General features: G+C 49.7%; 1 protein-coding gene across 2 annotated transcripts; it reads left to right on the plus strand.

The window, feature by feature from the left end:
- Window positions 1–35: 35 nt before the first annotated feature.
- CES2 (carboxylesterase 2) lies at window positions 36–13290 on the plus strand. 2 transcript variants are annotated; one of them, XM_043898711.1, is made up of 13 exons: window positions 36–172; window positions 778–911; window positions 6901–7105; window positions 8028–8169; window positions 8819–8952; window positions 9037–9295; window positions 9734–9832; window positions 10140–10280; window positions 10396–10476; window positions 10716–10860; window positions 11294–11419; window positions 12362–12434; window positions 12846–13290. In XM_043898711.1, the coding sequence occupies exons 1-13, from the start codon at window positions 156–158 to the stop codon at window positions 13030–13032; spliced, it is 1743 nt and encodes a 580-aa protein (XP_043754646.1). In that variant the 5' UTR covers window positions 36–155; the 3' UTR covers window positions 13033–13290. The 2 variants fall into 2 exon arrangements, with proteins under 2 accessions (XP_043754646.1, XP_043754647.1); XM_043898712.1 differs by lacking the exon at window positions 778–911 and having other exon boundaries at window positions 37–172.
- Window positions 13291–13556: the final 266 nt, after the last annotated feature.

Consider the following 13556-nt stretch of genomic DNA (forward strand, 5'->3'; position numbering starts at 1 on the left):
TCCAGCTGCACCTGGGGCCCGAGAGTGCTCTCCCAGTCCCAAGCGACCAGCAGACGTTCTTTAAATGTTTGTCCAATGAATAAATAACTGACCTCGATTTTGGAGAGAGCTGGGGACAGGGAAAGACCCGAGATGAGGTTGAGGCTGTCCTTAAGATGAGTGCCACAATCAGGTATGCATTTCAAAAGGGGGACCTTTGCTGAATAGGGCGGGGGGCTCACGGAAGACCCTCAGACCAGAGACAATAAGGGGATGAAGGTGAACCCAGTAAATCGATACCTGAAAGCAAGGAGGAGTTTTTGGAATGACGGGCAGTCACGCTTCCCTGCCTTTACTCGAGCGGTTCTTTGCCCTCTGAACGAAAGTCGTTTTGATATCTCTTGTCTGTGGGAATTCTGATTGTGCGCTTCCTCAAGGAAACGCTCCCGGTTGCCCCAATTACAGCTTATTGCTCCCTCTCCGCGCTCCTCGCACCGCCCCCCTCCGCCCCGCCCAGCACCACATTTGTCGAGCCGGTGACTGCAGAGACACTGAACCCAAGTTTGGGGAGAGGGGTCTTGGTATTGTGGAGGAACTGCAGAAGCCTCAATGCCCCTTCGAAGGAAGCCCAAGGGGACCCACACAGAAGGGAAGCGGCTGTGCTAGCCCCTGCCCGCCACTGGTCTTAACCCGTTTAGTCCCACTCTCCTGCCAAACCCACCTTTGCTCCCGCCTACGCCCTTCCCAGTCCAAACTCCTGGCCTGGGCGAGGCACTGACTGGTCCAGTCCCTGTGCAGCCTCTTGATGAAAAGCCGCGTGCCCGCCGGTAGTGCAGAAAAGACTTTTGAGCTCACGATGAAGCCGGACGGGCCTCGCTTGCGTCTGAGTTCCGTGGTCTTCGGGTTCTTGCTTCTCCTCGTCCCGGGCCAGGGTGAGGCTCCCGCGCAGGGCGACAGAGGGACCGGGGTAGGACTTGGCCAAATTCTGCAGATACTGTGAGGGTGGTGGGGGTGGGGTTGGGAAAGCGGTTACTGGCGTCGGGGAGGTGGGAGCCGCTGGAGCTACAGTATCAGAACCGTGATCCCATGCGTCTCTGTGTCCCGAGAGACGCAGAGAAAGTCTGGCCTGCCCCAGGTCTAGCTACCCTTAGGGGCAAGCTGTGAGACGCAGCCGGACGGGGTGGAAAGTTATTTGGAACATTTCCCTTCAAGTGTTCATGGTGGAGCTGGAGCTGATCGGTGATAACATCAACAATAATAATACCTTCCTGCCACCGTTTGGCTCTGAGCGTTGCACCCTTGGCCAGAGGGACGTCCTGACAGCCTCTGAGCCTCTCTCCATGGAACTGTAGGCAAGGTTACTGGCTCGGGCTACAGAGGCCCCCATCCCCAGCAGCCACATCTAGCAGGAGAGACTACCACATCCTCTTCACCCCATGCACCCACCCTTGGTGAGGTATGCCTTGGCCTTCAGGGCAAAGGTAATTGCTCTTTGTGCCAACCTTTATCAGTGGCTTTTACTGATAAGTAGCTTAGACTATTTGGGCACAGTACCCGGGCACAGCCCCAGCTCCTGTACCTGCTCTTGAACGCTATGATCCTGTAATTCAGAGGTTCTCTGCCTGTGACACTTGGCTATCTTGCCCACTCCCAGTCCAATCTGCCCAGGAAGGGTCCACACTCATGACTCCCCCGTGGCCCACCCCACTGGGCTTCCACCCTTACCGCTTGCTGACCAGGCTCTAGGAGGTCCCCAGAATCTTCCAGCACCACAATCTGCTAAGCTTGGCTGAGGCCTCTTTTTAAAAATGTTGCTCTGTTGGATTGGACCCACTTTCAGAGGAGAAGAATTGATAAGTACAGGTGATGGGTCTGTCCCTCTCCTGTCCTACCCAGTCCTAGCTTTTCGACAGGGACCATCTAGGTCTCCAGGGTTTTCCACACACTGCCCAGGAGTTCACCCAAGAATGGGTGTGTGCATGCATCCTTGGTTTTCACCTAAATGGTCACCCATTGCCTCCCTTTCTGGTCCCTGGCTTTTTCACTTCCTGACCCCAGGAGTGACCTCCACACCCCACCGTGGTAGAACTTCTTCATACTTTTTTTTTTTTTTTAACTTTGACAATTACAATTTGTAATTTGTACAATTACAATGTCAAAATTTGTACAAAAGCGTCAATGTACAATTTGATTTGCTCCAAGTTAGGGATGGATGATTTTCACATCTGGTGGCCTGCTTTGTCCTTTAGCCCCTTTTTATTCTTTTTTTTTCTTTTTTTTTTTTTATTAGTTGGAGGCTAATTCACAACATTTCAGTGGGTTTTGTCATACATTGATATGAATCAGCCATAGATTTACAAGTATTCCCCATCCCGATCCCCCCTCCCACCTCCCTCTCCACCCGATTCCTCTGGGTCTTCCCAGTGCACCAGGCCCGAGCACTTGTCTCATGCATCCCACCTGGTCTGGTGATGTGTTTCACCATAGATAGTATAGATGCTGTTCTTTTGAAACATCCCACCCTCACCTTCTCCCACAGAGTTCAAAAGTCTGTGTTGTATTTCTGTGTCTCTTTTTCTGTTTTGCATATAGGGTTATCGTTACCATCTTTCTAAATTCCATATATATGTGTTAGTATGCTGTAATGTTCTTTATCTTTCTGGCTTACTTCACTCTGTATAATGGGCTCCAGTTTCATCCATCTCATTAGGACTGATTCAAATGAATTCTTTTTAACGGCTGAGTAATATTCCATGGTGTATATGTACCACAGCTTCCTTATCCATTCATCTGCTGATGGGCATCTAGGTTGCTTCCATACCCTGGCTATTATAAACAGTGCTGCGATGAACATTAGGGTGCACGTATCTCTTTCAGATCTGGTTTCCTCAGTGTGTATGCCCAGAAGTGGGATTGCTGGGTCATATGGCAGTTCTATTTCCAGTTTTTTAAGAAATCTCCACACTGTTTTCCATAGTGGCTGTACTAGTTTGCATTCCCACCAACAGTGTAAGAGGGTTCCCTTTTCTCCACACCCTCTCCAGCATTTATTGTTGTAGACTTTTGGATAGCAGCCATCCTGACTGGTGTGTAATGGTACCTCATTGTGGTTTTGATTTGCATTTCTCTAATAATGAGTGATGTTGAGCATCTTTTTATGTGTTTTAATGTAAGGGCTTCTCTTCAAGAAGTAAGCATCCTCAATGTAACCAGCCTCTGGTCAGGAACATTTTAGCAGGTTTTGTCCTTTTGCTATAACGAACAACGATCATTAGGGGCTGGTGGAGGCAGTGAATTACATGGATAGACATTACAACCCACCAGGAACTAGAGAGCAGCATGTTCCTTGGGAGAATGGTGGGTCTTCTGACTTGAAAAGGCATTGCTCAGTTGCCCTCTGTGGAGCGTGAGAATAGCTGCTGATCTGGCCTCACCGACACTATGTGTCATCAAGCATGTTAATCCATGTAAATCTAATAGGTATAGGGTAGTACAGTCATGTGAGGCTGTTTTTTGTTTTCTTTCTTTAAAAAAAAAAAAAAACCGAACACTTATTATGAAACCAGGCTCAGATCTGCCAAATTCTGCAGACAGAACCTGAGCCTGCAGGAAGAAAGGTGCCAGGGAGGTGGGAACCAGTGGAGATAGCACCAGAGGAATTGGGAGCCTGATTGGATACCTCCCTGCACCCTGAGGCACAGAGGGTCAGGACTGCCTGAGGTCACATAGCCCTGCAGGGCTCCCCATCTGAGGTAGGGAGAATAATAGAGCAGACTCAGTATACCTTCAACAGTTATCAAGACCTGGGCAACTTAGTTTTGTTTGGATTATCGCCTCTCCTTTGCACTATCACTTATAAATTTTTTAAATTATGTCCTACTAAAAGAAAAGATATATATCTCTCATAATTTCTTAATGTAATCAAACATCAAGTCAAACATTCTTTTTTCATGTTATCTCATGATATTTATGACATTTTTTTAAAACCATGATTTATATAAGGTTCATACTTTAAGAACTGGTAGCTGTGCTTCTTTTTTTAATAGCAGATTTGAGATATAATTCACATAGCATTTGATATGGTTTGTAGGGACTTCCCTGGTGGCCAGTGACTAAGACTCCGTGATCCCAATGCAGGGGGCACATGTTTGACCCCTGGTCAGGGAACTAGGGACTTCCCTGGTAGCTCATCTGGTGAAGAATCTGCCTGCAATGCAGGAGACCCTGGTTTGATTCCTGGCTCTAGAAATTCCCCTGGAATTTCTACTCAATTCAGTATGTTTGGGCTTCCCTGGTGGCTCAGATGGTAAAGAATCTGCCCGTGATGCGGGGGACCTGGGTTCGATCCTTGGGTTGGGAAGATCCCCTGAGGGAGAGCATGGCAACCCAGTATTCTTACCTGGAGAATCGCCGTGGATAGAGGAGCCTGGTGGGCTACAGTCCATGGGGTCGCAAAGAGTCGGACACCACTGGGCAACTAAGCACAGTACAGGGAACTAAAGCCCACACACTGTGACTGAGACCCAGCACAGCCGAATAAACAAATGAATAAATATTTTAATATGGTTTTTAGTGTATTTATGGAGTTTACCACATTGATTTCCCTTTCCCCCAACATTTTGTCTTTATGAATATCCCAATTGTGATTTTGTATAAATTAAATCATCCAATATGTGGTCCTTTAGAACTGGCTTTTTTCACTTAGCATATTTTCAAGGTTTATCCATGTTGTAGAATGTTTGGTAATTCTTTTTATTGCTGAATAATATATTCTATTGTGTACATATGGTACATTTTATTAATCCACTTATCAGTTGATGGGCATTTGGATTCTTTCCACTTTTTGGCCATTATAAATAATCCTGCTATGAACATCCACACCCAAGTTTTTGTGTGGACATGTTTTCAATTCTCTTGAGTTTATACCTAGGAGTGGAATTGCTGGGTCATTTGGTAACTCCATGTTTAACTTTTTGAAGAACTGCAGGATGTTTTCCAAAGCACTTGCACCATTTTCCTTTCCCACCAGCAATGTACAAAGGTTCCAGTTTTTCCACATCCTTTCCAATGTTTATTATTACCTGTCTTTTTGAAGTATTTCATGAAGCTCAATCTTCAGATTCCTTCTCTGCCTTGCTTCTGTTTTCCTTGTAATTTTGTTGTTGTGTTGAAGAAACCAGCTTGTTCTGGAGAGGATCCCAGAGTTGGGATTTGGGCTATTTTTGTTTGTTTGTTTTCTTGAAGTATAGTTGATATATAATGTTAATTTAGTTTCAGGTGTACAGTAAAGTGCTTCAGTGATAAACATATTCATATTCTTTTCCCTTACAGATTATTATAAGATACTGAGTAGAGTTCCCTGTGCTATACAAGGGCTCTAGGCCCTTGATGGTTATTTTACATATAGTAGTGTGCCTGGAGAATCCCAGGGACGGGGGAGCCTGGTGGGCTGCCATCTATGGGGTCGCACAGAGTCGGACACGACTGAAGTGACTTAGCAGTGTGTATATGTTCATCCCAAACTCCTAATTTATCCCTTCCCCCTTTTTCCCTTTGGTAACCATAAATTTGTTTTCTGTTTCCATGAATCTGTTTCTATTTTGTTCATTTGTATCATTTTTTAAATTCCACATATAACAGAGTTTGAATTTTGCTGATATGGTGTCTTTTAACTGTTTCTCTGCCCCCTGTATGCCTGTAAATTTGTGTTTATATTCTAGAGTCTCGATCAAATTCAGATTTTACGTTTTGCTTTGTTTTGTTTAGGGGCAAGACTGCTTCATATGTGGTACAGTGGACTTCCAATAGAAAATATACAATGTTTGATTGTCTTGCTTTCTGTGACAAAATAAGTTGCTGACATCACATTCAGATTTCAGTATGCGTTTCTCTTAGCATGATTGAGACAAATATCTCCTCATTTGTGTAAGAGCTGTTTATTGGTATTCCTCATTCTATCTGAACTTGCACTTTCACCATTTCATGTTCTTTTCCCAAATGTATGTTGCTGTCATCTTTCTTATTTATAGAATTTTTTATCTATTAGGAATGTCAGCTCCCCATCTGTTAGGTGATTTTCTTTCTTTCTTTCTTTCTTTTTTGATTTTTAAACTTTTATTTTCAAAGAGCTAGTATTGTTTCTGCATAAGGTAGATGTGCTGGACGATCCATTTAAGCAAGTTCAGTTAGTCCAACTTAACGAGGCTGATGTCCTTCGAATACTAGTGGAAACGCTGGCGGCACAGTTTGAGGCTGTATTTTGGGATCAAACCATGGTGGTTTGAGCAGACCCAGCAAGAGTGAGAAACCCTGGCCGAATTTTCTCTGATGGATCCGTAGAGCTGCTGGTGACCCATGTTGCTTTCTTGGCTGCAATGAGGCAAAAGGTGTTAGGTGACTCTTAATCTCTTCCTGGCTCCCTGATCCCTTTAGCAGGGCGGGCTGTGCTTTCTAATGTTCTAGACACGGCTGCCCTTTCCTCTGTAGTTCTCCTCATGACATCACTCTTTATTTGGAGAATACTTGTGGGCTTACTTCTTGCCACCTGGAGTGTGAGATCCTGAAGGACAAGAATCTTGTCTGTCTGATTCCTACAGTTCTCCTGCTGCTCCTAGACCTGCACACAGTGAGTGGAAGGGACACTCTTACTCCCATCAAGCTCATATGGCTTTTTGAGGCTCCTGGGGCTAAACCAGGGTCCCAAGCCCCAGAGCGGTTCACTGAGCCTGATGGAAAAGGCTGGAGCAGTAAAGGCAGTGGGGGGCGGGGCAGAATTACAGGCAGGGAATCTGTAAAGCAAGTATTGGTAAATCAGTGTCCCTTGAGCTGAGCTGAGAACGGGAAGGAGGTGACAACATCAACAGTCTGGGAGGGCAGCTGAATGGGGAGACCCAACCCTGATGTCCATCTCTCTGCCCGCAGGCCAGGACTCTACCCGCCCTGTCCGGACCACACACACAGGGAAGGTGCAGGGGAGCCTTGTCCACGTGAGGAATGCTGATGTGGGGGTCCACACCTTCTTGGGAATTCCCTTTGCCAAGCCACCTGTAGGGCTGCTGCGATTTGCACCCCCGGAGCCCCCAGAATCTTGGAGCGGTGTAAAGGATGTGACTTCCCATCCAGCCAAGTAAGCAGGAGGTCCAGGAACTTTAGGCCCTGGTATAGAGGGTACTCTTGAGCTCTGGGCCAGGTTGCAGTTGTTATTTCATCTAAGTCACAGCCAGTTTTCCTTCTGAGTTTGATGGATATTCACATGCATTTTTATGATAAGCATGCTGAAGCTTGAAAGAGCAAAGTAACTTTCCCAGACTGAGGGCTTAGCACTCAAAAGAGCGCTAGATCTACATGCTGAAGGGACAAGCAGAGACATGTAACTCGCTAAGTTTTAGTAGTACCAAGTGATCTCTGACACCAGAGAAAGTGGCTCTGGAAGAGGTTTGACCCTTGTAGGAGCTCCTGATTCTAGCAGCACATACTGTAGATTCCCAAGGAGTGGCCGACCTGAGTCCTCACAGTCACTGTGCCAACCAACAGGGCCAGGTGCCGTTGACCAAGGAATGTGTGAATGTTCTTGCAGCTGGAAACTTTGAGGGAGAGATGAGGTTTCCTGAGAGATTGACTTGAGATTTTTAAAGGACATCGCACTGCCCTTCTCTTGAGAAATTAATCCATTCATTTTGGCAGCACATGAATACGGGCTACTCCCCTGTTCCAGGTCTGTGTGAGTACAGGGATATGGTGGTGAATGTAAACACATGCAACCAATAGTTCTTATAGAGGCCCTCAAGAGTCAAGATTTCTCAGCCTCAGGAGGATAGTATCCAAGGCCCTCATAAGCTTGAGGCTTCCCTGGAAGACTGGGCTCCTTCCCTGCTTTCCCAGAGTCTGTGGACTGTAACTTGGTGCAAAGGTCCTTTAGGGAGGGATCACATGTAAGTGGGGACCAGAGAAAGTGGGACCAAAGGTAGCTGGGAGTGAATCGGGGCCCAGGATCTGGTTATAGCTACTACTGCACAGCCCCAGGACTAACTGCCTGCCACGGCCACCAGGTGTCTGCAGGACGTCGACGGCATGAAAAGAATGACTGATAAACTATGGAATGTGACCCTGCCTTCTACCTCCATGTCTGAAGATTGTCTGTACCTCAACATCCACACACCTGCCCATTCCCACGAGGGCTCCAATCTGCCTGTGAGTGGCAGGACATAACTGGGTGAGGGGTGGGAGGACGTTTCTTCTGAAAGAAGATTGAAAAGGACAAGATCAGCTTGAGCCCCACTGCCCGTGGACCCTGTTAAGGCGCTGAGTGCTTCTTACCCAGCGTGGATGGCTAACCCTTGGGCACAGGGTCACAGAACCCTGGCTGCTCTCAGAGGTCAGAAACTTTGTCCCTGGGAGGGACCCTGGACTCACCCAACCAACTCATACCCAGGGACCAGTCAGGTACCTAGGGTGCCTAAGGCCTGCACTTTGAGGTGGCCAGAGACCCCAGCCTTGGATTATCCATTGGGCCAGTGAGAATGGACTACTCTTAATTAATGTGCATGCATGTAAGGTGATCAGAGAAACACCCCTTTTCTTTCCACCCCAGAGAGGGTTCTGGGGGAAATGGGGCCAGGCTTTGGTAAGTGAGACAGGCCTTACACGTGGGAGGCAGGTTTTCCTGATAGAACGTGGGTCACCTTCAGTCCAGGTAATGAAGACACTACTGTGTCTTGCTGGAGTTCTGTCCATGTGGTTAGGTGAGCAAAGTCAAAGTGGTGGTTCATTTAGGTAGCAGCCCTGGTGGTGTTTAGGGCCAGGTGGGAGCCACATGGTAACTATACCTCGGATTCCCCAGGTGATGGTGTGGATCCATGGTGGCGGGCTTGTCCTGGGCATGGCTTCCATGTATGACGGCTCTGCCATGGCGGCCTTTGAGGATGTGGTGGTGGTCGTTATCCAGTACCGCCTGGGTTTGCTGGGCTTCTTCAGGTGAGTCTGGGGCTGGGCTGGGCTGGGCAATGTGGACTGATGGAGCTAGGACAGTCCATGACCCTCATCCTTGCTACTTCTCAGCACTGGAGACAAGCATGCAACTGGCAACTGGGGCTACCTGGATCAAGTGGCCGCACTGCGCTGGGTCCAGCAGAATATAGCCTACTTTGGAGGCGACCCTGGCCGTGTCACAATTTTTGGCGAGTCTGCAGGTGGAATAAGCGTGTCTTTGCACCTCATGTCCCCCATGTCCCAAGGACTCTTCCATGGCGCCATCATGGAGAGTGGGGTGGCCCTGCTGCCTGGCTTCACTGCCAACTCATCTGACAAGGTCTCCAAAGTGAGTGCCCTCACCCATGGAAAGCCCAGACCTGCTCCCCACATCTCTTAGCCCTCAGCCCATTATGCTGTCTGTTAAGTGGAGATAACAGGGACTCCCCTGCCATCAGAGGACCTTGGGAACAGCCACCTACCTGGGGACTGCTCAGGGGTCGGAATTCACAGGACTTTGTCAGCTCAGAGGCTGAGTGCATTCTGTGGCCCACAGAACTCCTGCCCTGGGACCCCCATCAGAGGCAGGACCACCTAGGAAAGTGGGATGGCACCCCCCAGCTGAGTCCTCTGAGCAACAGGGAGGTTGGGACAATTTCAACCCTGTAGAAATCCATTTACAATACTCTGTGAGATTTGGGGGTATACCGCCTACACCTGGGGCATTGGGCATACCTCTCTCCCCTACCTGGAAGGATGAGCTGACCACTGCCTAATCTCTTCACAGGTGGTGGCCAACCTGTCTGCCTGTGGGCAGGCTGACTCAGAGGCCCTGGTGGACTGCCTGCGGCACAAGAATGAAGAGGAGATTCTGGACATCAACAAGGTTTGGCTGAATGGATGTGGCTTTGGAGGGAGGGGCCATCAGGTGTGCGGCAGGCAAGCCTGGGTACCCTTCACTGTCCTGGGCAAGTTTTTCTGGCTCCGCACTGTGGTGTTCTTACAGCCCTCTTACAGGAGCCTCCTGTAAGCCTCCCTTACAGGAGATGAGGTGCAAAATTGAGGCCAGGCCATGTTGAGGCAGATGTAGGACCTTCTGGGGTGGCTGTGAGCATCCTGGGATGAGCCAGGAAGGGGTGCAAGATGTCTGTGGCATCAGAAAGTGTCTGCAACCTGACCTTGAGGATCCTTAGCCCTTCAAGATCATCCCCGGCCTGGTGGATGGGGTCTTCCTGCCCAAGCACCCCCAGGAGCTGCTGGCCTCTGCGGACTTTCGACCTGTCCCCAGCATCATTGGTGTCAACAACGATGAGTGTGGTTGGATCATCCCCTTGGTGAGGCCCACTCCCAAGCCTCCAGGTGCCTGGGAGCCCATCCAATGGGAAGTCCTCAGGGCTTCATAGTTCTGGGCCCATCCTATTTCCAACTTGAGTCTCTCCCACCACCCAGACCGTGAACAGTTCTGACACCAGGAGGGAAATGAGCAGAGAGTCCATGAGGGATGCCTTGCAGGAATTGGCAGCAGTGACGGTGAGGTTCCTGTGGACCTGCCCTCATGGGGAGGGGTTCCTTTCCTATCCCAAGGCACGGGGAACCCATCACCCAGATATCCTGTCCATGCAATACCTCCCCCCTCCCTCCGCCAGAGCTTGGTCCTTGTCCCCAGTTCCCAATCCCAACCCAGAATCCATCTCCCCACCTCTGCCCCTGCTGCCTCCTGGCCCCTGCCAGCCTGCCTAACCTGACTCTCCCTCATCCACCTGGGGCAGGCTATGCCTCCTGAGTTTGGTGACCTGTTGCTGGAGGAGTACATAGAGGACAGTGAGGACCACCAGACCCTCCAAAACCAGTTCCATGAGATGATGGAGGACTACATTTTCGTGATCCCTGCACTTCAAGTAGCAATGTTTCATCGTGAGTACATCTTTAACTAAGGCCAGACTGGCAGGGGGGCAGCTTGGAACTACAGGTGCCAGGGGAGGTCTACCAGTGCCCAGGTCAACACCCATATATATTTATTGGGCCCCAGGTGCCAGTCACTTGAGATCCTTCATCTTGGTAAATCCTCATGGCTAGTCTAAGAGACAGACATTTACCCCATTTTACAGAGGAGGAAAAGAGTTCAGTGACCTTCAGTGACTTGCCCAAGACCACACCTTAGGAAGTTCCAAGGCCGCAATTTGAACCCAGGCTCTTCCCACTGCCGTTGCTCCAGCCTGGGACGCCCTCACCTCATTGTCCAGATTCCATCCAGCTTTGGACCTAGCTATGTCATCACCATGGATCATGCAGGAAGGCTCCCAGTGAGGGGCCGCCATGTCACAGCCCGTCTGCCCTACCTCCCCAGGTCCCCACGCCCCCGTCTACTTCTACGAGTTCCAACATCAGTCCAGCTTCTTCAAGGATGTCAGGCCGAGCCATGTGAAGGCGGACCATGGAGATGAGGTTCTCTTCCTCTTTAGGAATGAGCGAAGTGAGTCATCCTGGCTGGGGCTCCTTGTTCCCAGGACATGGGATGCTGGCTGAGACTCTGGGTGAGGGCAATCACCCTTACTGTACCAATGAGGAAACTGAGGCTCCGAGAGAGGACGGGATCAGGTATCCAAGATCTGACAGCTGGAAAGACTGAACTCCAGGGACTTATCTGATGGTCCAGTGGTTAAGACTCCACACTCCCAATGCAGGGGGCACAAGTTCAATCCCTGGTTGGGAAACTAAGGTCCTGCATGCTGCAGGTACAAAAAAAGAAAAAAGAAAAGAAAATTTTAAAAAAAGAAGAAGAAAAGGAAAGCAAAAAAAGACTGAGCTTGGAGTCCAGGACTCTTCAGACCAGAACTCACACTCCCATCTCTCCCCACCCTGATCTTAGGTGTCTGGCATGGGTGCAGAGAAAATATTTCAAAAGCATCTTTCTCTCTCTCTTTTTTTTCCCCTTCCTCCCTTCCCTCCTTTTTCCTATTTATTTATTTATTTTTTAAAATCACTGAGTCATGTCCAACTCTTTGTGACCCCATGGACTATACAGTCCGTGGAATTCTCCAGGCCAGAATACTGGAGTGGGTAGCTGTTCCCTTCTCCAAGGGGTCTTCCCAACCCAGGGATTGAACCCAGGTCTCCCGCAATGCAGGTGAATTCTTTACCAGCTGAGCCACCAGGGAAGCCCTCCTATTTATTTTTTAAATCTCTTCCAGTGTCAGAAGAAGAGAGCCTTCTAGGTCAGGGTTGAACCCAGTGTCAGGTCAGCCAGAGGCTGGTATGAATATATGGGGCTTAGGCAAGGACAGGGCCTGGGGAGTGGACAGAGCCCCAGGCCTGGGATGACAGGGCAGAGCCTGGGATGGTGGGGGGATGGGGGAATGAACCACGTGCTGGACTGAGCTGCCCTGACCTGGACCTTGGTCTTCTTGCTCTGTAGTCCAATTCACTGAGGAGGAGGAGCTGCTGAGCAGGAGGATGATCAAGTATTGGGCCAACTTTGCTCGAAATGGGTGAGATGCCACACCCCTACTTTAACCCCCATTGTGGGGAGGGCAGGGCCTGGAACCCATCTGGGGCTCCCCTCATCTATCTATGGTGACTCATGAGCGTAAATGTCATTCATTGCATGGCCCCCTCCCAAGCTCCAAGATCCTCTTGGACACTCTTTCCATCTCTGGTCTTTTGACCTGGATGGGGGTGGTGACAGTGCTGTTACCTACAGAGCATCCCTCTGTCAGGAAGGAACAAAGGCTGCCCTGCCCCCTGTAGAACTGATGCTCTGGTGGGAGGTGGTTTCTTTCTTTCCTACTTCTAGAAACCTCCCCTCTCATTCCCCAAGCCCTGTTTGGTTGCCTTGCCTGACCTGTCAGGGTGCTTGGATCTGAGCTTGGTAGGACTCAGAGTGACCCTCATGTCTACAGGAACCCCAATGGTGAGGGTCTGCCCCACTGGCCGATGTTCGACCAGGAGGACCGATACATGCAGCTGAACACGCAGCCTGCAGTGGGCCGGGCCCTGAAGGCCCGCAGGCTCCAGTTCTGGATGAAGACCCTACCCCAGAAGATACAGGAGCTAACGGAGACCAAGGAGAAGCACACAGAATTGTAGCTCCCTGCATCTGGGGGTGGGGGCTGGGGGCTTGAGTACAGGTGGGACTCTGCCGGATGTGCCCACAGATGCCCAGGGAGGAGCCAGCAGTTTTTCCCTTCATTCACACAGCCATTCATTCATTCATTCTTCTACCCATCTATCCATCCAGCAAGCATTGAAGAACCGACTGCCTGATGTTCCCAAGCCTGTCATGGGTCCTCTCTTCTCAGACACAGTCAATAAACCTTCCCAGGAAGCTGCATGAGCAAACACTAATGGAAGTTTACTTTCCTTAGCATTCCACCGGACCCTGGGCCCCATCTTCCCTTCCTTACTTCCACTGCCTCCCCAGCGTCTCTCTCCTCTCCCTCTGAAGGAAGGTGCTTCAGGAACCTTGCACAGGGCTCTCAGCAAGGCCGCCATGCTCTCCGTCTGTAAATGGCCAATCAGAAACCTGGACACCAGGATCCTGGGAGCACACATCTCAGCCCCGCCATCCACCCAGGCTCCCCACTACTCAGAATGTCAATGTCCCTATTCCC

The sequence above is a fragment of the Cervus elaphus genome, chromosome 4 (genome assembly GCF_910594005.1).
Source record: "Cervus elaphus chromosome 4, mCerEla1.1, whole genome shotgun sequence".
Lineage (NCBI taxonomy): Eukaryota > Metazoa > Chordata > Mammalia > Artiodactyla > Cervidae > Cervus > Cervus elaphus.